The sequence below is a fragment of the Xyrauchen texanus genome, chromosome 9 (assembly GCF_025860055.1).
Source record: "Xyrauchen texanus isolate HMW12.3.18 chromosome 9, RBS_HiC_50CHRs, whole genome shotgun sequence".
Classification (NCBI taxonomy): domain Eukaryota; kingdom Metazoa; phylum Chordata; class Actinopteri; order Cypriniformes; family Catostomidae; genus Xyrauchen; species Xyrauchen texanus.
Window position 1 is genome coordinate 13,270,027 of NC_068284.1, and position 26,037 is coordinate 13,296,063.

Sequence of the window (26,037 nt, forward strand, 5' to 3'; positions counted from 1 at the left end):
AAAAATGTGATCTCAATTATTTGGACCATGGCATGATTGTTGGTGCCAGACGGACTGGTTTGAGTATTTCTGTAACTGCTGATCTCCTGGGATTTTCATACAACAGCCTCTAGAATTTATTCTGAATGGTGCCAAAAACAAAAAACATCCAGTGAGTGGCAGTTATGCAGACGGAAATGCCTTGTTGATGAAGGAGGTCAAGAGAGAATAACAGACAGGTTCGAACTTACAAAGCCTACAGTAAGTCAGATAACCACTCTGTACAATTGTGGGGAGAAGAATATAATCTCAGAATGCTATTATGAGATGTTGGTTGGTGCTGTTTTGGAGGCACGAAGAGGACCTACACAGAATTAGGCAGGTGCTTTTAATGCTGTGGCTGATTGGTGTATATTTTATTAGGGTGGCATTCCTTTACATAAATTAACCCTATTTTTACTACTGTAACCATAGTTTAACCATGGCATTTGTAGTAAACCACAGTAACCACAAAATGAGCCATGGTTACTACTATGGTAAAACCATGGTTTCCGCCAAATTGTTTTCATAAGGATTAAACAAATAGGGTGACATCATTAAATTGGAAATAAATGTATACTTAATATACACTAATTAAACTAGAAAATAAGATATTTCATACAACTGAATCAAAATGTGGTAAACAGCAACAATTAACAAAATACTTTGCTTAAAAACAAAACTACTTTTAGTTTGTTAATTCCCAACACTGTGTGCTTGAACATTGTATGATGGTGCCTTGAGTTTCATAAATTACCATTATAATCATCTTAATGACTCTTTAATTCTTAAGAGGCATATTTATTTACACAGTTATGCATATTTGAACAGACTGAATTCAAATAATTGGAATATTCATGAAACAACTGCTCTTGAGTCAACATGTCATTGTCTCACCTCTCTGATAGTCTTGAGTTTTGAATATAGCATGCATTTAAAGCTGTAGCACTCGCTGACTCACTCAAGCACACTAGAGCATACTGTACACACACACATACATACACACAGAGAGCTGAATTCCCTCTCGAACACAGGAAGGGGAAACGACAATTCTTATATCACAGTCTGAAGTCCTCCAACGAGGAGAAGTCTCTTGACAGGGTTTCATGGAAGACCAAATACAACAGTGGTAAATAAAACAACTTTTGTTGAACTATAATCCCCATTTTAAAGTCAACTCTGTTCTTTTAAAAATGTTCTCTTCTGAGAGTCACGATTTAAAGTCTCTCTCCACTCTTCATCTTCCCCTTTCTTCAATATGAAGAAAAGATCAGAAGAAACAAGTCTTGGGGTAGAGTGGAAAAAGAGAGCGGCGGAAGTCCTCAAGCCAACATCAAACAGTCCCGGTTTACATTTATTACATTTTTTAAACATTATTACAGTTAGCTTATAATTCTCGATTCCGTTTCTTCGTTTGCAGCTAAAGCAAATAAGGACAGCTAAAGGTATTTGGAAGGATGTAAGGTATTTGAATTATGGAAAAGAGATATTTTTTGGCCATTAGAGAAGCACATGCATACATGCAAACTGAACCTGAGAAGTAGAAACGTTGTCAATGTAATCCATGTAATGAAAATTCAGTGTAAACATGAGAAAGTCATGACAAAGGGGCAAAGAACAAAGATGATTGCCAGAGGCGCCATCGTACAGAATTCCAATTAACATGTGTTGTGTTATCCCAGCTCTCCCCAGGTGCCCGATACACAGGCTGCCTGTCAAGTGAATACAGTTTTCCATTGGACACGCCATAGTTTCCACAGGCTCCTTGGGAGGGGGTGCGACATAGCTGTCCCAAATTGTACACAGGTTTACCATTGGCTCCTCAAGCAATGTTGGGCTCCAGTAATTTTCCATGAGCTTTCGATGGAATGTCCCAGTAAGGTTTCAAACGGGAATCTGTTGTTAGCCTGGAGGCTCAGCAGGTGTTTTTTTAATCAGTCAAACCCGGATAGGAAGAGTTTGGCTCATTTGTTGTTTCATGTCTTGTGCATCCTCTATACTCTTCCTTTTGTGGCCCTGCAGGGTCCCGCCGATTCGACAGAGATCCCTATAGAGTGGTAAATACAAAAGAAAAATCATCAAATGCAGGGAATTATGATAGCATTGAAGATAAAGGAATACTTAACCAAATATGAAAATTCTGTTGTTATTTACTCAAAATATACTTAACCCAAAATATATATTTTTTATAAAAACAACAAAAGGGCACTTATGATGGAAGTGAATGGGACCAATTTTGGAGGGTTTGAAGGCAGAAATGTGAAGCTCATTATGTTATAAAAGGACGTACATTAATTCTCCTGCTATAAGTCGTGTTTTATTTGAGCTGTAAAGCTGTTTATGTCATCTTTTTTTGGGTTTATGGCATTAGGTCGTCATCAAATCAAACTTTACACAGAAAAGGTTAATAAGTGATTTTATTACATTAAAATTATGTTAATACACATACTGTTTACGGATTGTGGCTATACTTTTGAAACAGAGAGTATTTTAATGTTTACAGATTGACAATTCACTACAGTTGAAAGTGCCACAAGAAAGTGCAACCCAGATTTTTGCATTTTTAAAGAAAAGTAGGGGCAAGTCAGAATAACATTTTGTGGTAATAAACTTTATGCCACAAATACTATTGAATGAGCTTTAGTTGTTTTTAACCTGGAATATTCCTTTAAGATTATTCAAACATTTCTACTTTTTGTGTTCCACAGAAAAAATAACAGCATATGGATTTAGAACAACATATGGCTGAAATAATACACAATAAGATACAAATAATTATTTATTTTTGGGTGAACTACAGTATTCCTTTAATGTACAACAAAAGCAGGCCAAATGTGCACACTCTTATTCTAAGATAGATAGTAATCACACGTACACACACACACACACACACACACACACACACACACACACACAAACAGATTGGATCATGGCATGTCAACAGCCCAGTCAGGGCTGCTGGTGCATACAGACGCAAACATAAATGAATCAAACATAGGCCATCAGCATGCAGCGCCATGCGAAGACATGACGCACAACGTACACATACATACTCGACTGAGTCCTGCGTTGGGCACTGGGCTCCACTGCCGGCACATTAAAAAGCTCATTATCCAGCTAATTAAAGTCATTGCTCTCTTTTAGCATCTCCTCCATCTCCCTTATTACGCGCTCTCCGTCACCTCGGCAAGCTGTAGTCTGAGCAGAAGCAGCTTCCCCAGTGACCAGATGCAGCAGCCAGCCAAGAGGAAAGGGCACTGCTCTGTGTGTAAGTCAGCCATTACACCGCTCTCAAGATGGTGTGGTTCAAAGAGCTCTAGGCGAAAACTGCACGTTTACAAACGCAAGTCAAACTCAGCAGTGTTATGGACTGCATTTATTTTTGTCTGCTGGTGCTGGATAATTTATGCAGTTGAAACTGCTTTTCGTGAGAGTTACGGTTGGGGAAAAAAGCCCTAACCCTACACTGTAAACAATGATTTACATAGCGAGCCACTAAAGAGGGTTTAGCTAGCTGTTGCATACTTGTAATGATCCTTTTAAAAATGTAGCAAGAGTTTAACTCGGAAAGTAAAATCACTCTTTAACATCTCAACAAGATTAAATGGAGAGCAAATTGAGACTTTGCTGAATTACTTGCAGTTTGGAGGGCACAGACAAAATGCTCTGACAAACTTGCATGTTAGCATTCAGCTAAAGTGTGTTGAACAGTTCTAAGAGGTAACAGTGGCTAATCTTTTGATGACAGGTTTCAGAATAACCTTTGCAACATTTGAGATGCTTTGCAATGATATTGATGATATTATTTGAGCAAATTATTCAGTCACATGGTTTGAGGCAACGTACCATAACTTTCTTGATACACATCTATATTCCTATATACATTTTATTGGAATATATTATGTAAATGTGTTTCCTTCATAGTTTATGATCATGCCTTCTTATTGAATAACAAAATATCCACCTCAAGCGAACATATACAATTATTTTTATGAGCATTTCATTCACATATTGTGTGTTTCTATCCAGCATTTTTTATGCGATGACCCAAAAAACCCAGATAATGTCACAAACTGCACTCAAATTTGCTAGTATCATTGGAAAATCTAAGATTTCAATATGATCTCAATCATTTCTCCTTAAATTCTTCCAATAACAAATCATTAGAGCTATGCTATCCACAGGGTTGCCAAACCTTTTATGCAGTGAATTTACTAGATTTTTCCATTCATTTGTAAATGCTGGATAGCAGATGGATATATGTATAAATAACTTAACAGAGATTGCACCCTAAAAGAGCAATTTCTAGCAAGTTAAGTATATTTTTGAGCCAAGTATATCACAATTTAAACATTTCTAAATATTTCCAGATATTCACATTTTATAGCTATGGACTCTTACTGTATGTCGAAAATGACTTTGTGTCAATTGGCTCTGCTCTGCTATGTGTACCAATTTCATAAAATCAAATGGTAACACTTTACAAGAAGGTTCTTTTTGTTAACATTAGTTAACATGTACTAACAATGAACAATACTTTTACAGCATTTAATAATCTTAGTTAATGTTGATTTATATTTTTTGAGTTTAAAATCAAATGTTGTGTTTGTTAAAATTAGTTAATACACTATGAACTTACATGAACTAACAATTAACAAATTTATTTTTATTAACTAACATTAACAAAGATGAATAAATGTTGTAAACAATATATTATTAATTGTTTGTTCATGATACCTACTGCATTAACTAATGTTCACAAATGGACCCTTATTGTAAAGCATTAACAATTAAATAAAATTAAAATTCTCTATGTAGTTACAGTTCTATAGTAATTATTTTACTATATGAACTACATTTAAAACATTGCACTTTATAAAACTAACTTTAAGGTAGAGTTTGGCTCAGCATTCTGTCAATAATTACTGCAAATATGACACAATTCCGCGCTAAGCATTGAAAATGGCAGTAATGGCTGATTGTTTTGCTGCATGCTCTGCCACTTGTGATTCCACAAACTACATTTCACCAGAAAGATCCATCATTTCCTACAACTCAAACCTATCATTGAACCGTGTCTTATATGTCTGTTTTCTGCTCACCCTGAGTGTGTGCTTGTAAGCACTTTGAGGCTGGCGGCATTACGTAGGAGCTTGTCAAGTGTGCTGACGATCTGTCCGAAGCGCGGCCGCATGTTCCGCTCCTTCACCCAGCACTCCAACATGAGCTGGTGCAGCACTGCGGGGCAGTCCATGGGTGGAGGCAGTCTGTAGTCTTGCTCCACTGCGTTCATCACCTACAGCAACAACACACACAGCAATTACACTGTCCTTCTGCATTAGGACAAACTTGATGGTGTATAGAATTTGATTAGGTGTACAGTATACAATCGTAATGCATTTAGAAATATAAAAAGTACATGTTACTATAGTTAAATGATAATAAAGGCTAAAGGATTTGAAATAAAAGGTTTATAAAAGCATCTCAGAATAAGACATAGAATTGCGCTTTTGGCATGTGTTATAGATATAATTACAGTAGCTATAGATGTAACCACATGTAACCATATAATACGCTATTTTAAAACTGAACAATGAGATAATAAAGTGGTATTTTAACATAATAATATTAGGTGTGAAAGGGTCAATCTCACAAAACTTGTCAAGAAATATGTCAAGAAAAATTCAGATTTTTTGGTGCATTTTGTGATAATTTCAATGACAACTGAGCACATTTCCACCCAAGTCTCTTGTTGTTTTTTCCACCCAAGTCTCTATTATCATTTTGATTGCCATAATGCAAAGAGAAGTCTCATTATTATTATCATAATGCATAAAAAAATCTCATTCTCATTACCGTAATGCAAAAATAAATCTCACTCTTACCGTACTGCAAAAATTATACAATTTTCATTACTGTAATGAAAAAAATATCTTATTATCATTACCTTAATGCAAAAATGTATCTCATTCTTATTATCGTAATGCAAAAAATATCTCATTCTTATTACCGTAATGCAAAAAATAAATCTTACTGATATTACCGTAATGCAAAAATATTTGATTCTCATTACTGTAATGCAAAAATAAATGTAATTCATATTACTGTAATGCATTAAAATCTCATTCTCACTACTGTAATGCAAAAATAAATGTCATATTACCATAATGCTAAAATATCTAATTCTCATTATTGTACTACAAAAACAAATCTTAGTAATATTACAGTAATGCAAAAATATCTAATTCTCATTACTGTAATGCAAAATAAATATCATTCATATTACCGTAATGCATAAAATTGATCTAATTCTCACTACTGTAATGCAAAAATAAATTTCATATTACCATAATGCAAAAATATCTAATTGTCATTACTGTAATGCAAAATAAATATAATTCATATTACCGTAATGCAAAAATATCTCATTCTCATTACTGTAATGCAAAAATAAATGTAATTAATATTACTGTAATGCATTAAAATCTCATTCTCACTTCTGTTATGCAAAAATAAATGTCATATTACCATAATGCAAAAATATCTAATTCTCATTACTGTAATGCAAAATAAATCTTAGTAATTTTACAGTAATACCAAAATATCAAATTTTCATTACTGTAATGCAAATTAAATATCATTCATATTACCGTAATGCATAAAATTAAACTTATTCTCACTACTGTAATGCAAAAATAAATTTAATATTACCATAATGCAAAAATATCTCATTCTCATTACTGTAATGCAAAATAAATATAATTCATATTACTGTAATGCATAAAAAATCGAATTCTCACTACTGTAATGCAAAAATAAATGTAATCCTTATTACCGTAATGAAAAAATACCTCATTCTCATTACTACTATGCAAAAAAATCTCATTTTTATTATCTTAAAAATATTGTATCCTTGTTACCGAAAATGCTAAATTGTCTCATCCTCATTACCTTAAATAAAATAAATCTCATTCACATTACTGTAATGCATAAAAAATCTCATTCTCACTACTGTATTGCAAAATAAATGTAATTCTTATTACTGCAAAACAAAAATATCTCATTCTCCTTATGCAAAACAATATCATTCTCTTAAAAATATCTTATCCTTGTTACCGTAATGCAAAAATATCTTATTCTTATTAGCTTAATGCAAGAAAATTTTAATTTTCAATACCGTAATGCACATTTTTTTATCATTCTTATGAACATTTAATAAAAAAATCTCATTGTCATTACCATAATGCAAAAAATTATCTCATTTTCATTACTGTATTGCAAAAAGATATCACATTCGTATAACCATAATGAATACCAAAATCTCATTCTCATTTCTGTAAGGCAAAAATAAATATTTCTAATTACCATAATGCAAAAAACAATGATATATTATTTAAATTGTGAAGTATTTATAAATCACATTAGTATTGGTTTTACTGTCTTTAATGTATGCTAATTTAAATAATAATATTATAAAAAATAATACTGTAACAATAATAAAAAAATAATTGTATTAGAGTATATTTAACTGTTAATTACATTAATGAGAATCATAATTGTGAATAATGGAAGTTATTAAACATCAATTAATAATTAATATTAAACATCCAGATGCAATACAGTAATGAGAAATTTGTGATGAAAAAAAATATTTTAGGGTGAAATGTGACCGTAACATGTTTTTGTGAGATTCACACATAAAGTGACGTAAAGCTAAGGCTGACATACATCTTGATTGCTCATGTCCCAATATGGACGCTCTCCAAAGGACATAACCTCCCACATCACAATGCCGTAGCTCCACACATCACTGGCAGAGGTGAATTTTCTGAAGGCGATAGCCTCTGGGGCAGTCCATCGGATTGGGATCTTTCCCCCCTACACGGAAACACACACACACATAATGAGAGAAGCCATTAAACTCAAACACCAACTTTAAATCACCAACAGGGCTTGAGTATTCAGCAGCCTAATTAGAGCGAAGACTCAGCCCCTAACTCACAGATTCTCCCCACAGGGTCTGCTCGCCGGCTTCATTAAATCATGATGAAAAAACTGTAAAAAATAAAATCTTACTTTAAAGGAGCCGGTTTGATCTATCTCTGATTCTGACAACAGGAAAAGGGTGATCGATACACCAATCAAAGGAAAGTACACGCAAAACGAGCTCTAAACGAGCACTAAATCTTCACTTTCACGAGTATCAATTCTAGTACTACCATTAACCTAATTTTTTTAAAGGAAAAATATGCTAATTTGGGTGAACAACAATATATAATTTAAACAAAAAACAAAACAACAACAACAAAAAGAAACAAGATAGGCAATGTAGATAAATCTGCATAAACTGAGCCACTCCTAAAATCTTGAGAAGTTTAATAAAATGAAAGAAATTATATGGGATACAAGTCATTTAATTCCCTTTCCCATAGCCCTATCATGTTGGACACACTGAATAAGCCATCACATACTGACTACATCCATATGTTTCACACAGACAGAGAAAGAGACAGGCTTTTTCCACATATCAAACATACCATCTGTACTTCTCAATTCCAATAAGAAAGGCTGCACTTATCAATTCTTAATGCACACTGTAAATGTAACGAGATAACACTAAATTTCTGTCTTCTGCCTGGACTTAGATAAAATGTTCTCTTCTGGTGAATTTCCTATTATAACAGGAAGTTTCTTTTTTTCTTTTTTCTTTAAATGTTAAATAATTTTTCAAATCTTTAAATATTCAATCTCTAATTCTAGCTTTAGTTTCTGTCACAGTCATGAACCATTATTTGCTACTTACAGTGTTTGGGGGTAGTTAACAATAAGAAACAACGCTAATAACTTAACTAAATTTTTCAGTGGTGAGACAGTAGCTCAGCTATTTTCACAATATTGCACTTTTTCAATAACGAGCTACATTTTCCAGAAAGTAGTGGTGTAGCATCACGAAATGCAACACTGGTCACATTATTTTGAACGTAGTAATGATGTCGAAGGAGAAATCAAACACACTCATCTAAACCGTCCTCTCTCTCGTATGTAATGCTGGGAAAACTAGATAATTTAAGAGAATCAGTTCTTTCTGACCATTCATGTAAATTAATTAAAATAAACAATTTCTTTATATTTAGTTGAAGTGTGTCATGTTTGTTCCACTCATGTCACCAAATGGAATTGCAACATGTTTTTTCAAACAACACAGATGCTCAAACATACAGTAATGTTGAAAGTGTCACAGAGCCACCATGACTACATTTACATGGACACCAGAAAGTGGCTTATTGCAAGGAAGCAGCTTATTGAGCAGCGTTCCAATTTACATGCACTGTAAAAGTTGCATACACTTTACTCCTGTATACATGTGGCTCAGTAAGCAATGCAATTTCCCCATGATGCTTGTGTAAATAACAAACATGGTATAAGAGGAAGACTTCACTATTTTATACTCTGTTGCTCCACTTTATTTCCAGATATTACAGAGATGTTGCTGTGTTTTTTCCCTTAACTTTCTATTGCAATCAGCAGCAGAATTGCGCTGCAATAGTGGGGATTCCCCCAATGTATGAGCACATATACACGAATGTGAGGGACCATCAATATTTTACATTGGTGTGTATAAATTGGTATAGATTTTAGTGTAGGAGCTTTTCCCAATGTACTCTTGTGTTGACTTGTTAGGCTCCATCCAATGACATTTGTTATTCGGTCTGTTCACACACATGAACACTCTTCAAAAACCTGTTAGAATGGTGCATATGCGTTAACATGACCACATAATCCACGTTCTCCGGGAGAAACCTTGGTGTGTTAAACTGCTTTCTCTTAATCCCTTAAGCAGCATTGGGATGTGCTGGAGAAAACTTCACGGAGTAGAAGCGATCAATACAAGATCTCGAACACAAATTGTGCAACTCTGGGCGGAAATAAATGTTGTGACATTGCATAAAGTTGTTGAAACAATGCCATGATGAATGCATGCCATAATCAAGGCTAAAGGTAGTCTAACAAAATACTGTATTAGAGTATACAACTTTTATTTGGCCAGGCAGAATACATTTCAACCTATAGCACGTAGAACAAGAATCTACCCCATCTGTATTTGTGGTCATGTGCCACTACTGATTTTAACATTTAAAAAAGTACATATACCAACTTTCATGGCATTAATGCCCAACAAAATACAAATAATTGACAATGTGTGCCATAAAACAGCATCATTCATCCTAGCACCAATATAAAACATTTAAGACCTTATCAGAACTCACCAGTGAGCTTGTGTAGGTGGGGTCCGATGAGTTATCGTCTAAAAAGCGAGACAGCCCAAAATCAGATACTTTGCATACCAGATTGCTGTTGACGAGCACATTACGAGCAGCCAGGTCGCGATGGACGTAGTTCATGTCGGAGAGATACTTCATGCCAGCTGCGATCCCCCTCAACATGCCCACAAGCTGTGTGACGGTGAACCGGCCATCATTCAACTGAGCGGGAACAGTACAATGGAATTGAGAGTGACATTAACAGATGTAAACACCACACCCACTCTACTCATTCTAATCAGCCTGACTTTGACAGAGTTTGACGAATTCTACTTTCAGCAGACTGTAATCTTCTTCAGGATGCCAAAGCTATGAAGAAAAGTCTCCACACAACTCCACAAAAGCTAAACTCCATGTAGGAATTTCCTTTTGCAATAGCACTGTATTTGAAAGCATAATTCAAATTCATACTTTACATGTAATATCAACGCCACATGTTTTCTTTTCCATACTCTGAATAAAGGAACTAAAGTACAAGCATTAGTAACAGCACTAGGGCTGCACACTATGGCCCAAGTACTGGTGCTCAAGCATCCTCTGAGGGGAAATTCACAAGTCTAGCGCTCACAAATAGCATGCGATTTATGGTTAAACCTCTAAGCAAATAGGAACATCAACACATCAGTAGCCGTTCTCTCTTGGTATGTATCCAATGAGGATAACCATTCTGGTACAAGATTTTGATGTTGATGCTGTTTTTGTTTTTTTAAGGTTTAAAGATGATTCATCCCAAAGTCTGTGCTTATAGATATTTTTAGAAGTGTTTTTGTGTTCATGTGAGGAAATGAGTGTGCTTGTGTTGTAGGAAGAAGAGGAGGTGGTGTGGGGTGTGCTCTAGGTTGACTAATCTGTATGACGGTCAGAGAGCGAGACCTTAACACCTATGGATGTCTAAAGTCTCAGTATTATGCATTCGATTATGTCCTATGTCCTAGATTGGTCAAGGTTCTGTGGTGCACACTGTTTACTGAGTTGCACTATAGAAGCTCAGCTGAGGGATTACACAAGAACTCAAAAGTATTTTCTGAGGTTATCTTGGCATTTTAATGTTTTAGAAAAGCCACATGCTGACACGAGTTGAAGGTGAAGCAAGGTCCTGTCTAAAGAACGATGAATAACTGCTTGCTGCCGACGGGTTATCAAGTTTCCCCGGCTGTTTGAGAGTTCTTCCTAGAGGCTTGCCACAAATGTATTCAAAGCAAGGGAAACTGACTTTTGTTAAACATTTAGACAAGTTTTTGCATACACAACAGGGCTCAATAATAAGAATGGACAATGTGAGAGAGTTTTAGGCCAGTTGAAGGATAAGACTAATCATGACGGATCATGGAGTTACATTATATGTAATGGATGGTAACCATTTAGGGTTTGAATAGATGGTATAGATGTAGAGAGAGGAGTTTAGGGGTGGATTGTGGAGAGGGAGGAGAGAAATGTTAGGGCTTTGGGAGTTTTTGGTCTTGACTCTGAGACTTATTGATAGAATAATTGTGAAAATGGCTTTTGATAATTTTGTAAGTATCAGTTAGAATGGGTTGATTAAATTATAAAAAATGTATGGCAGCAAAAGAATGAATTAAAGGGATAGTTCACCCCAAAATAAAAATGTTCTCATAATTTTCTCACCCTCATGCCATTCCAGAGATTACTTTCTTTCTTCTGCTGAACACAAACTAAGATGTTTAGAAAAATATTTAATCTCTGTAGGTCCACACAATGCAAGTGACTGTATACCAAAATTTTGAAGCTCCAAAAAGCACTTAAAGGCAGCATAAAAGTAATCCATAAGACTACAGTGGTTAAATATCTTCAGAAGTGATATGTTAGGTGTGGGTGAGAAACAGGTACATTTGAAGTCCTTTTATACATCTGGGAAAGCATGATGGTGAATAAGTGATGAGAGAATTGTAATTTTTGGATGATCTATCCCTTTAATAGGTATCATCTAGCTGTATATTTTCCAGCTGTTACTGCAAATTAAACAACAAATTAAATTTTTTTGGAATTTTTTATTGCAAAGAAAACATTGATGAAAACAATAGATAGATTTTTCAGAAACACATAAAAATGTGTCACTAATTGTATTTATTCATTTATATTAATTTATTTATTGTGATAATTAATTGTATTAATTTTGGAAGCATCAGTTAGAATGGGATGATTAAATTATAAGCAAATTATTATTTTTTTTTATAAACAAATCATGCCTTGCGCTGTATGACAGCAAAAGTATTAATTAATAACAACTGTATGGAGATGCTTTCCAGCTGTATGATTTTCAGCTGTACTTGCAAATTAAACACCTAATAAATTATTTGTTGTATTTTTTTTGGTAAATAAAAAACTATATAAATTTTTCTGAAACACATACAAATGTGTTCCTATATGTAAATATATATATATATATATATATATATATATATATATATATATATATATATATATATATATATATATATAACAGTATTGCGGTGAGGCCAGTGAAAACAGTCCTTTGAGTCGTGGTTGAGTCCTGTATTTTTTGCACAATGCAATAACTCTGTATTGTTATCAAAGATGATATCAATCTTACTCTAAGAAAGGAGTCCAGAGCTCCATTCTCCATAAACTCTGTGACAATAAGGACTGGGCAACTCCTGGTCAGAACTCCCTCCAAGTGAATCACATTGGGATGGTCAAACTGGCCCATGATACTGGCTTCGCTCAGGAAGTCCCGTCTTTGGCGCTCTGTGTAGCCTGCCTTCAGCGTCTTAATTGCCACTGTAACCTCCTTTCTGCCAGGCTGCTTCAGTCTCCCTCGACACACCTCCCCAAACTCTCCTAAATGAACATAACAGAGAGGAATACGGGGAGAGGAAGTGGGGGGTGAGGAAGGAGAGTGAGGGAGAGGGAGGATTATTGGTTTAAGTTTAGGATAAAACAAATCTTTTGAGGGGAGAAGAGATGTACCACAAATGAATAAGGAAAGTGCTTAAGAATGGATGGTAACCATTTATGGTTTGGAAAGACAGGGTACGGATGGAGAGAGAGGACGAGAGAGGAGTTTAGGTGCGGACTGTGGAGAGGGAGGAGAGAGAAATTTGAGGGCTTTGGGAGTTTTGGGTCTTGACTCTGATGAAGAGGATGGTAATGTTTAAAAAGAAGTGGAGAGAATATATCGAGATATTGAAATAAGGGAGTGGCCAAGCACAGGGATAAAAGAATAAAAGAAACATAGGTAAAGGCAGCAAGCAGCATGCATACAGTTAGTTATAGGAAGAACTTCTCCCATGAGTGAAGTTTATAACAAACACATTGTTTTGCTATTTATATAAATGCTATGATTATACATATCTTTAAATATTTCCTCAAAAGGAGGCTGGGAAACACAATTATCCAATTCTATCAAATTCGATTCTCTCATGTGTTATAGATTTGTGAAATTAGATATAAGGTTTTAAGGTAACACATTACAATAAGGTTCTACTTGTTAACATTAGTAAATGTATTAGGTATCATGAACTAACAATTAATAATATTTTATAAGAGCATTTATTAGTTCAGGTTAGTTCATGATGCATTACTAATGTTAACACACACAACTTTTATGTTTTAGTATGTGTTGAAATTAACATCAGCCAAGATTAATAAACGCTATAAAGGTATTGTTCATTGCTAGTTCATGTTAACTAATGTAATTAACTAATGTTAATGAATACAACTTTATTGTAAAGTGTTTCCGGTTTTAGTACATTTTTCATAAATTCAATAATCTGTACTTCATCTTAATATTGAGACAAGTGATTTACCTGCTCCAATAACTTCCTCTATCTTCACACATGAGATGTCAATCTCTCGGGCAAACTCATGAACCGCCTCATTCGGGTCTTCATATGTAAAAGGGTCGATGTAAACTTTTACACCTGGAGACACTTGAAATGAAAAGAATGCAAAGAAAAGGTATATGTTTAAAAAATGTATCATTTTATTTTAATAATTTAATTGTTGCTAATTATTTTATGGGCTCATTTGTCTTTAATGGGTTTGTGAAATAACCCCATCTGGATTCAGAATCACCCACACGATTCAACACCTGTACTACTATCCTTGGCTTTATAATTACATTTGAATAATAATAATAAAAAAGCACAATCAGTGTAATAGCTATCATTGCAACATTCTGTTTATAAAGAGAGAAATATAATTCCTGCTGTTCTGAAGATGGTTTTATGCATTTTTATTTTTTTTAAATATAATGCAGTTACACTCACCATACTGCTGCAGTTTCTCAGCATACTCCAGCTCTGAGCCACTGCGCTGCCGTCTGTAACCAGATAATACTCATATTGAGAGTCTGGCTTAAGACTGGATTTACACTGAGTGCAGGCAAAAAGCTTGCGTAAGAGAATATTGAATGTGGTTGAGGAATTTCATATGCTTCAATCATCAATTATGTCTTTCAAATTGCACAAAACTTTTTTCATATAAATTTATAATTTATGATTCCCTCCCAAAATGCCTAACATCATGCCCCAAGAGCAATTTTTCAGCATACTGCTCACTGAAGTATGGTACATGGCATTTTCCATAAATAAGGTATAAAATAGGGCCTAAAATCAGTAGCATTGTTAACCACCACACAAACCACGCAATTGTGTGGGGCCCCGGATGTCTGGTGGGCAAAACGCTTAAGGGGTGACAGGAGATGCGTTGTTTTGTGTTCACACACTGTGACGGTGTTTCCATCTGTCTCGGAGCGATTTACCTGCATTGTGAAGGGAAAGCGCTGCAGGTTCACCCATTCGTGCAATTCTAAGCATTTGAACCCACTTAAAATTATTATACAAAACTAAAAATGCAACACAGTGTCACACAAATGTAGGAGGTGACAGGGTTTGAAATGAGGAAGATTATAGATTGCAGTGCATCAAATTTCCATCAAAATAAAAGCTCCAGGTGAAGATGAAGTAAATACAACAAAACTATATTATTAGAGTGTAAAAAAAAATCCTTCAATTATAATAATTCAGTATCATATTATAATAAAAAGCTTGACTGAACAATAATAAATAATATTCATCTGGGTTCCAAAATATAAGTGAGTGAAGTTGTAGTTTTTGCACACCCTATTAATTTACAGAAAAGGTTTTTTAGAACATTCGTAGGTAAATATTGTTTTTTTATTACTGTATTGGTGCATATACTGTAAAATTACATTTATTATATTATAAATTAAATACCATTCTTCCTTGTGTTCATTTAGTGGAAAAACTTAGAAAAACATGGATTCATTATCTTCATCTAGATTTTTAATTCACACATATTTTGAATGTACTTGGCTACAATGACTGTTAGAAATTATTTAAAAATTATGATATAAAATCACTTTTATGTAATTTCCCCCAGCTGTACGCCGAAAGGGGGCCCCCGACTGGATAATTGCTTGGGGCTTTGGAAATTGTAACCCTGTCCCTGCTTAAAACTCTCAATAAATATAAAAAAATAAATACATTTATTCCTCAATAAATGGTCAGTGTCAGCAGGCACAAACTTAATATTACATAAGATACTTAATTTTGTGTTTATTTATATGAGGTTTGCCATTTTTGCAAACGTGTTACCAAACTTTGGGTGTCTACATTCAGTTTGTGTGAACACAACAAAAATAAAAGAAAAATATATCAAATGTATTTCAAAATTATTATATCAAAATAGGTCCTACTTTTCATGCTGGGTTAATTTCATCTTTGCCTATACAGCTTTAAAAAGTCACAAGACTCCACATTGTACTTTATGGAAAGTGCCTCCTAAATGAAATATGAAACATACAGGATTTAAAGTGTCGCTACAACAACAAGCATGAAAGATCAAGTGTCAAGAATGTCTTGTCATCGTCTCTAACCAGAAACACTCCATTATAACTGCCAGTCAATAAACACCAAATCACAGGTTGAATAATTGAGAACAACTAACCATCCACAGAACATACATGCTAATCAGCGCTCGCTTCATGCTAGTATCATGTATCTGGTGACAGTGAACGGTGCGTTTAAATCCAAGCCTTCTCATTAAGGTCTCTTTGTTTTGCTAACTCTGCATAAGTAGTGCGTTTGAAAGGAAACAGGGGCCAAAGGGGCCTATTGGAATTCACCATCTATGGATTCCTTTTGTCTCATGACCTATGCTAACAATGACGCTTGCTGCTAATTAGCATCTCATCTCCAATTTAAATGTCAGAGGGAAAAGAATGAAGCATCAGCACACACGCAATGAACACATTAGGATACTAGCGTAGTGAGCATGAATGAAAGAGAAGAAAGAGTCTGAAGCAGAGGGGAGGGGATGCTTGGCACAAGGCGGTCACAGTCAAGAAGAATGTGTCAAATAGACACAGTGGCAGTCTGCCGTCTCTGGAGTGATTGGCAATGTCCCAGTATCAACTCTGATGTGAGGGCGAACCGGCCTCAAATGAGCATCTTGTGAAAATCTCATGAAGTCTTTTTTGCAAGTCCTATTTGATCTAAGTTTGTTGTTGTTCCATTGACCTTGATTGACAATTAAACGTAAGTACTTAACCATTGAAATGACAAACAATACAAATTGCTATTTGTTTATATGTAAATATGTATATGTTAAAGGTGCAGTGTTTAACACTATATAGGGCTATATCCATAATAATCTGTTTTTGTTTGAAAACTCATACATGCTAACTGAAAATGTAATAGTGTGGTTGTAGCCAAAGTCCTTGTAGCACGTCAGTCCACTTGGCAGCCATCTTTGGAACACTCTCGGTCAGCTATTTTCTATGTAAACAAGTGGCATACAAGAGCAGCTCCTATCCGCTTGAATGGAGAAACAAAATCTACAAAACGGTTGGTCAAAATTACAATCAAAGAAAATATTTCAAATCAGCAGCAAAATCTGACAACACTGGAACCATAAATTGTGATTCTGTACCTCAGATTACGCTAAAAATATGCTTGCGCATTCTCAAGTTGATTGGCAGGCGATATCTGTATCTAAAAGGTGTTTGGTTCTTTTACCTGTAAGGCGGGACATCCTTTCTACATCCGTTGACCATTGGGTGTTCCAATTTCTCCCAATCATTTTAATAGAAATGGCCCGTGTCTGCTAAATGGGGTCTCTGATGTAGCCCAGCAGCACCAAACAGAACTGCCAAAATTTTGACGCTTCCCGAACATTCCGACAGTGTTCCATTGGTCAACAAACAAATTGTCCCACCCACTCTCATGCTGAGCTCAAACAGAGGAATGTTTTGGTAGTGCCACAGAGCCACAGTGTAACACTTCTCAGGGAAATCAACTCAAGAATGTCTTAAAAGAAAGTATTGTTGGAAAAACATAAAATCAAAATGTATCCTATTTAGTTTCTTAATGTATGTTATTCTGTTATTAGCATGCACCGATATGGAATTTCTTGGCTGATACTGATAACCTATAATTCACAGCTCAATGTCTGCCAGTACTGATAACTGATATTTTACTTTTTGTTATTTAAACTCTTAACTGCTGACAGAAATTTGATATATATTAAAGAAGTATGCTGATGAGACTTAAAAACTATCGGCAAAATCACAATATTTGGATTTTCCCAGTTCTCTGCCAATAATATATTCTTTTTCGGCTGAAATTACAAATCTACAACCACCTGGCTCGATTCTGGTATGTAATGCCCACTTTTCAATCAGTTCCTGATTAATAAAATCAAGTATCGCCCTACAATTGTTGTTGAATATTCTATTTCTCTTAAAATATAATACATTGCAAAAATGGGTAACATATGAGTTGCAAACAGTGTTTTGTCCAGTGTTATGGATCCTATGTCCATCGATCATATTTACCTGAGGCAGACGACAGCGATTACCACCATGGCGAGGATAACCACAAATCCAGCTGAGGCTGAACCCACAATGAGAGGCAGCAGATCTTGTACTGACCGCTCTGGATCATCTGTCACACAAAACACATTCATTTCATACAACAGCATAAAAATAAGAGCAAAATATACAAAGCTACAACACAATTAGATACAGATAGAGGGATGTTCCAGAAGCAATGCAAGTTAAGCTCTAGCGACAACATTTGAGGCATAATGTCCAATACCACAGAAAAATATATTGACTCATCCCTCAAAAAATTGACTTACAATGGAAGTAATTGATATCATGCGCTTTAAGGGTTTAAAAAGCAGAAATGTGAAGCCTGCTGTTTTGTTACAGCAATGAACCCAGAATATTCCTTTTAGATTTGATAGTTGTATATATACTGTATATATATATATATATATATATATATATTGCCCTATAAATATGTGCTTGGCCATGAAGTATCTTTGTAACAGATATAAAAGGAACATAATGTGTATATCTTTACCATAGAGACTTGTACTGAAGTCCACTGGGCTGCTGTAGTGCCCATAACCAGCTACCGTCCGTGCACGAATTTGCATCACATATACAGTGCCAGCCTTTAAACCCTCCACCTTGGCAGAAGTGTGCTGGGCAGTGACAGTGTGAGAGAATGACTCTCCCTGATGAAAAACAAGCACATACAGACTTAATTCCCACAAGAAACGACACTTCAATGCTGATGCAATGCTTGAAGTGAATTTTTAATTCACAGTTTTCACTGCAATTAATGGATCAAAAGTATGTAAAAAAGACAAGGCTGAGCTAAAACACATTAATCCAAACACATGGCCGTAAGTAAATCCTATAGGCAAATTAAGCCCCACTCTTTTTAGCATTAGTTACTGGGTTTTGACCAGAAGCCATCTGTTCTGCCATTCTCTTCCACTTTAAGTAGAGTCAGGGCTACTTTGAGCTCAAGCCAGTTAAAACCATGCTGGGTGCCTGGTGTAATGTCATCTGGCTCGGGTTCAAGAGTTCTTCAGTCAGTGTTGAATTAGATGCACAGCAGTTCCTCACCCTCTCCTGGTACTTGATCTCATAATCCAGGATCACGCCGTTGGGCCGTTCTGGGGGCAGCCAGGAGAGGCTGAGAGTGCCAGCTGTAGTCCGCATTAAGTGTACGGTGGGGACAGCAGACGGGGCTGGAAGTTTTGAAGAGATATGCAGAGAAAAATTATTAACCTTATTATAATAAGTTTTGATTTTTTAAAGATCCCATTAAATGGCTTGATGAGGACAGTTTAATTTCCTGTGCTTAAATATTACCAGTTGAAACAGGATGTTTGGGCAGGTCATATAAAAATAGCCAATAGCCTTCAGTTTACATCACAAAGTCATGAAACATGATGGGCTATTTGCTTATTTTAATCTGTGGCAGGTTAGGATATTGGGGGAGGGACATTCTTATTCTAAGGAGCAACTGACTGGACAGGAGATGAGTCATCAATATTATCTTTGTTGTCCAGGAAAATATATATCTGGTAAAAGTACATTTTGTTAACTTTTAGAAATATACTAGCATGATGGTCTTAAAGCTAATAACCATGGACTAAAAGCCACAAGAATCATATGGACATTTCTGTAGGGTCCAAAAAAGTTGGCATGTTATGCAGAGATAGTGTATATGCAAATATCAATGACTGAATGATCGACAAACAAGATTAAAGAGGTATAGCCAGAAATATAAAAAATTATTGACGCTTGCCCATGCAAAACTTACTGCCACAATGCTATGGTTGACAAGGCATTGCTATGTGGTTGCTGATTTGTTCTGAGTGGCTCTTAGCGCATTGCTATGCAGTTACTAGAGTTTTGCTAGGCTGTTCTGGGTGGTTTCTAGATGGTAACTTACTGACCCAAGTCAACAGAGTCACCTCTGACTCTCTATGATATTTTGGTCTCGTAGATATGGCTGGAGTCCCTCCTTCAATGTAAGTCTATGGGATTGTTCCTCCTATTTTCTCGTCTGCCAGGCGAAAATCATAATTGGATTGCTTAGAAAAGTAATAGCACACCTCTCCTCAACAAGCCATATGATTTGAGGTATCATTCATGTCTGTATAGTCGGGGAGCCAAAGTCTCAAAAATGGGCTGAACCTGACATGGTCTGCCATACTTTTTATTTGTGTTTTTTCTGTTAACTTTGACCCTAAGAACCAACAATTGGAGGGTCTGCTCTGCCGGAAATATCGCGAAAAAAAATTGTGGCCATTTTAGTGTATGCACCCTATATTTTTTATCAGAAAAATGTGAAAAAATATATTTTTCCTCAAATCCTCAGTGGATTGGTTAGGCTGTCAATAAATGCATTCCAGATACACAGAACTCATGTGCTGACAACATCCACTGAAAAAAATAACTCTTAAAACACACTTCTACATGATTTTGCATCAATTTCATGCAAAAGAAATTGCCGTTTTCTCACTTTTTTTCAATATTTTCATCTTTACTTCATTGGCAATCAACTATTCAGTCAATATGCCATTCTTTTCACCAAACAGTATACTCATTCCACAGAAAAAATTATACAAATCCAAACAAAATCAATGGATCTGTGATGATTTCACTACTAGTTGGTGATCAACAGGCTCAGAACTTCAATCAAATTTTTGACTACTCTCAAAATTCCGAAAGACATACTGGATATTTAACAGGGTTGTTAATGTCCACATTATTAAACATCATGGCCTAGTCATCTTTTTAATTTAAACATAACCCTGTTCTCCCAATGGAAATGTGTCACACAAGAAATATAATACAGCAAAATGACTTTCATTATTTTATTGCCTCAGATGACAACTATTACAACTTCAATAATTTAACATAACTTAATTAACTAGGTGCAGGTCCCTGTGAGGTGGGATAATCAGGAGGGTGGCACACTGCAGATACTGCTCTGGGGACAGACCTTCACCCTCACCACCTGAGGAGACAGCAAACAAGACCGTCAGGGTGGGTTATACAGCAGCGCGATAAAAGATGCACCCCCTCCCTTCTCTCTCTCTAACACACACGTGGCCTACTTCCGTGTCCCTGTCTCCAAGCGCAAGTTCAATCCTTGAACATCTGTTGGGGTCCCCGGTGCAGAGACATGCAATGCCACACTTCACATTGGCTCTTGCACAGGAGCATCCTCGGGCACACATGCTTTTCTTGCAGCGGCAGTATTTGATGTGTTTGAGTTCAGCAGGTTTTGCCTCTTTCAGCATCATGGTTGCCACCAATTTTCCATTGACAAGTTGTCTCCCAAAATCAGTGGCAGCTGGGTAGGTTGGCTTAACCATGTGTGCCCGCTTACACACAGCCAACTGATGAAGGGCTCGGCGAAGGTGTAATAGGAAGGCATTTTCAGTTGGTGGAAGGCAACGCATGTCTCCTTTGATGCTCACAAAGAGATGGGCTCGAAGTGCATCTAGAGTACCACCAAAGTTACTCCTGTCATATAGTGACACCATGTATTGCCGTGCTGCTGTTATAACTTCTTCCTGAACATCCAGGCTTTCCTCAGGTTCACCATACCTGCACAGCGGCAAAAGGTCTGTCAGGTGTTTAATAGCAGTTGTGTAGGCACGCCTTTTTCCTCTTCTGTACAGATAGCTCACTGTGTCACATCCGGTAAGTATGTAGGTGCTGAGGAGAAGGGATGTAAGATCTGAAGCTGCAACATCATACTTCCCCGCCAGAGCTTCTGTGATGGCATGAACAGGTAGGAAAATATCCATCGTCTTCACCCACAGCTCCTGCAGCCCATCCATGTGTGTGATGTAGTACATGCACATCATGATCACATCTGTGTCAGTAGCAACCACTACAGCCTGTTTGTGGTGCAGAATTTGAACTGAGTATGCAATGTGAGCAAACATCCTGGTATCTGCCTCTTCATGTTTCTCACAGGAAAGTTCTGGAAGCTCAACCTGACAATCCACTGACAAGAGGACAGTGCGACCAGGATCACAAAAGATTCCACCAAGAATAAGTGTGCATCCTGCAGGAAGTGACTTGTTCTGAGCTGCCCATGCTTCCCCCATGTAGTTCAACGGATTAGCTTTATTCAGTGGATTGTAAATGAAGCCTTTCCATTCAGGTATAGGGAGAGTATCATATGGCTTGTACTCCTTCATTTTGCTGGGGCAGGTCTTCATCCTCTTCTCTCGTTCCTCACCTTTCAGACTTTCAGCAGGGGAGACATCATATCGATCACCAACAAAGTGGATGCAGTCACACTTGTCTGGGAGGATTCCAAGGAGCTGCCTTAGGTACTTTCCTTGCAGTTCATGAAAGGTGCTGCTCCCAAGATGTTGGTAACGTTGAATGAACGCCATGGCATCTACTACAATTACAACAGGCTTGTCAGATGGCGGTAGTTTGTCCACTTCCCCCCCATGAGCTGCCAAGGGCTGTCTTGATTGCAGCCAGGTAGTCTGCCTTGTTTCCTTTACGCATTGCGTAACTTTTGTCATGGGACGGATCTGGCTCAAACAGAGAGGCTGGGCAACTTGTCCATTCATGGCCAGACACTTCCACCTTCCTGTCTTCCTCTAAGTCCTGAACAAAGTAAAGGTTCCGTACAACTGCACTCTCCTCCTCATAGACCTTTTTGGCTTTGAATGCCATGGACATTGACTTCTTTGGCTTTGCTGCGAAGGTTGAAAGTTTAATTTGGGCTACTTTCTCACTGTCTGTTCTTCTTGCTGCAGCCAGTGCCTCCAGTCCTTTTTCACAAGCGTAGCTCAAGTCAGCAGATGTGGCTTTGTGGCCTGTTGAAATGTTGATTAGCTCCTGTTCTTCACATGTAAAAGGATTGATCATCTGGCTGTTGATGACATCTGTTATTTTCCTTACACCTTCTGCCTCCTTTGCACCTTGGCTGTCCTTGTCCTTGTGGTGTTTGGTGTCATCCGCATCCAGGTGTGCCATAGCCTTTGTTTGCTCTGACACAGCTGTCAGAACTGGAAGAGCTTTCAAGTATTTCTCCATTGCTGCTGGCTGCTGACTGATGCCAGTGAAGAGTTTTGTCTTGGCATCACGATTGTAGGTTTTTTCAAGTGCCATGTCTGTCCAGACACCATTGAACCGTCCTTCTGATTGACGTACAGTGAACTTCCCATCCTTAAATTCCCTATATATGATTGTAGCTAGTGTAGGCAAGCTTCTCATTGCTTCTAGGTAGTGGGGCAGGCAGAATACGTACTTGTAGTGGCCAGCAGCTACAAGGTATGGTAACATCTTTTCCACTTCAGCCAGGTGTTCCTCCCACAGACCTGCACGCTCAGCATGGATGAACCATCTAAGAATCATCACCATATCCATGTACATTAGCCATAGCTTTGTGGTAGGTGAGGTACGTGCTTCATCAAACTCAGCCATCAAACATGACAGCTTTTTCAGTTGGTCAGTTGCATCAGCACACGCAGAAGTTGCCTTCTCTACATCCTCTTCTGACAGGGCATCTAGGAGTAGCTGGACATTGTTGCTAAGCACACACATGTACTCCAGGTCCTTCTCTTCATCGACCAACCATCTGGCAAATGCTTCCCAGTGTAGGGCAAACATGGCTGCATACACCATAGTGTGTGCGTGCAGCATTGCATAGTAGTCTTTCCCACTGATGATTTTGTTTGCTGTTCCACGGAGACAGACATCAGCTTCGACCATGATGTCTTCGATTCCAGTGGACTGCATCAAATGCCCAATGGCTCCAAGGAAATTCTGAGCAATATGGAAGCCACCCATGCACAAGATAAGTTTGGCATACTTCTCTTTGTTCTTCTTTTGCAGACTCAGAACCACCTCATAGATTGCTTGGTCACATGTGATGATGGCATACTCTTGACCATGTTTTCTCGACACATCCATGCAGTACTGAACAGACTGTTCAACCACATCTGGGTTTGTTGGTGACTTGGGGAAGAAGGGACCATAGCTGATCACAGTTGCATGGATGTTATCTGGGATGAGAAATGCTTGGAATGAACTCCATGTTGGAGCAGCGCAACTTGGTTTCAGGTCCTCCAATAGTACAGTAGGGCAGCTATGCACCAAATGCCAGAGGATGCTCAGGTGGTCAAGAGGTTCTGCTAGACACAAAGGAAGCTTAGGCTCTGTTTCAACTCCAACCAGGGAGCGACTCTTTTGACGATCTTTTAAACTGAGGTGGCTTTCCTTGGTTTGAAAAGGCTGAGAAGATTCCAGGGCTGGTTGGCGGGTTTTCAGTAGAGGTAAACTAACCGTTGGTATGGGGTCTTCATCTGGATTCTTGTACTGGAATATGACGTGTGTTGTGCCATGCAGTGTTCGTCCATCCTTTGTGTACTCCTGGCAGTCAAGGTTATCAAATGCAAACTGTGTGAAACGTCCACCCTTCAGGTTTGTTGGTATGAAGGCACCATCCCTAGTTGTCTGCTCTTCAACTGCCATTGCCATTGTTGTAATATATCTCTGTGCTTCTTTGTAGCTGATGCTGTTCCCAAATCTATTTAGGAGTGACACAGTCGACTTGCTTCTGGTTTCCTTAAGGATGTGCAAAGCTGTCCCAACGTGTTTCGGTGTTGGGATCTTAGCAACTGCTTGGCAGACATCCTGGGCAAGGTTGAGAACTTGTTCTTGCTGCTTAGGACTGACTTTCACCCGGCCATCCTCACCTAACTCTGGAGATGCATCTGTTATCATCCATGCCAGGTGGTTGTACAGGGTAGAGCTCACTCTTCGAGATGCCTCCAGGTATGATATCTCTAGCTGCAGTGACGGGTCTTCAGTCATACTTCCAGGCATCTGGTGACTTCCACTGGCTTGAGCTGTTCTGGCTTCTCTTGCTTCCTTCAGGGCCTGCTTACGTTGGTCCTGGAGCTCCTTCCATATTCTCTTTGCAGTGTTGTAGGAAGAGACTATGGTGTCATCTGGTGTCAACTCATCATCACTTTCTTCTTCATACTCTGCCTCTTCAGTTTTCTCCTTAAGTTCCTTCAACTTTGAGAGCATGCAGCCAACATTCATTTCTGCTGAGCAAATCAGGGTAGAACATCCTTTCTGTGGCACAACCATTATTTTACAATTGCCACCTACTTCATAGTGCCTTCTAAGGCGGGCAATCAAGGACTGACACCTGTATGAGGTAACATTGTGAACTCCAAGGCTTTCCAAGTATTTACGGAATTCATCTCTCAAAGCTGTAACGAAGAATATGGCATTCTCTTTGAAAAGGGGCTCATCTATCCGAGATATGAGTTGGTTCAGTGCAGCATCATATGGAGTGGTGGCAGTACTAGTCTTTTCCTGTGAACGAAGACGCTTTGTCAGGTAGTTGGTCATGCATTCCTTGTGGTACCGGAAGTCCTCAGCAATCATATCAGTACACTTGTTTTCATCAGGACCATGAATCGTGTGTAGCATCTCTTCATCTTCAAGTTTGTTTGCTTTTTCCCATACTGCATTCTGTCTGTCATAAGTGGCGATCAAAATGAGGGATCTATTCCCCCCGGTCGTGCGTGCTCTTCCACAAATGAAGCACTCTTCCCTGTGTTTGATGGGCTGTGGCATTGACATCCGTGTTTTTTTTAGTAGGCCTGCTGCTGTCTGGCTCAGGATTAAGTTCTGCTTCAAATGAAGTGCCTTTTGGCCTTTAAATTTTTTTCCAAATCTGGTCAACAGTTTTACGATTTGTGTACTTCGCACGACATTGTGTGTGCCACAAAGGATTCCTCCCCAGAAAGTCACATTGAGGTTTCATCTCATTGTCAAGTCTGTATGAGACATCATCCTTTCTGTTGGTTACAGAATATAGGAGGGAAG

At 37.5% G+C, this 26,037-nt stretch overlaps 1 protein-coding gene across 1 annotated transcript in view; it reads right to left on the bottom strand.

The window, feature by feature from the left end:
- Positions 1–818: 818 nt before the first annotated feature.
- ephb3a (eph receptor B3a) overlaps positions 819–26,037 on the bottom strand; it is a 46,860-nt gene continuing 21,641 nt past the window's right edge. The window contains exons 7-16 of the mRNA XM_052134760.1: positions 19,267–19,391; positions 18,713–18,869; positions 18,181–18,289; positions 14,591–14,643; positions 14,129–14,251; positions 12,913–13,160; positions 10,287–10,502; positions 7,747–7,896; positions 5,121–5,314; positions 819–2,065 (exon numbers count right to left, since the gene is read on the bottom strand). Of these exons, the coding sequence (XP_051990720.1) occupies positions 1,957–2,065; positions 5,121–5,314; positions 7,747–7,896; positions 10,287–10,502; positions 12,913–13,160; positions 14,129–14,251; positions 14,591–14,643; positions 18,181–18,289; positions 18,713–18,869; positions 19,267–19,391 (1,484 nt within the window). The 3' untranslated portion in view covers positions 819–1,956. The remainder of the gene's footprint in view (positions 2,066–5,120; positions 5,315–7,746; positions 7,897–10,286; positions 10,503–12,912; positions 13,161–14,128; positions 14,252–14,590; positions 14,644–18,180; positions 18,290–18,712; positions 18,870–19,266; positions 19,392–26,037) is intronic.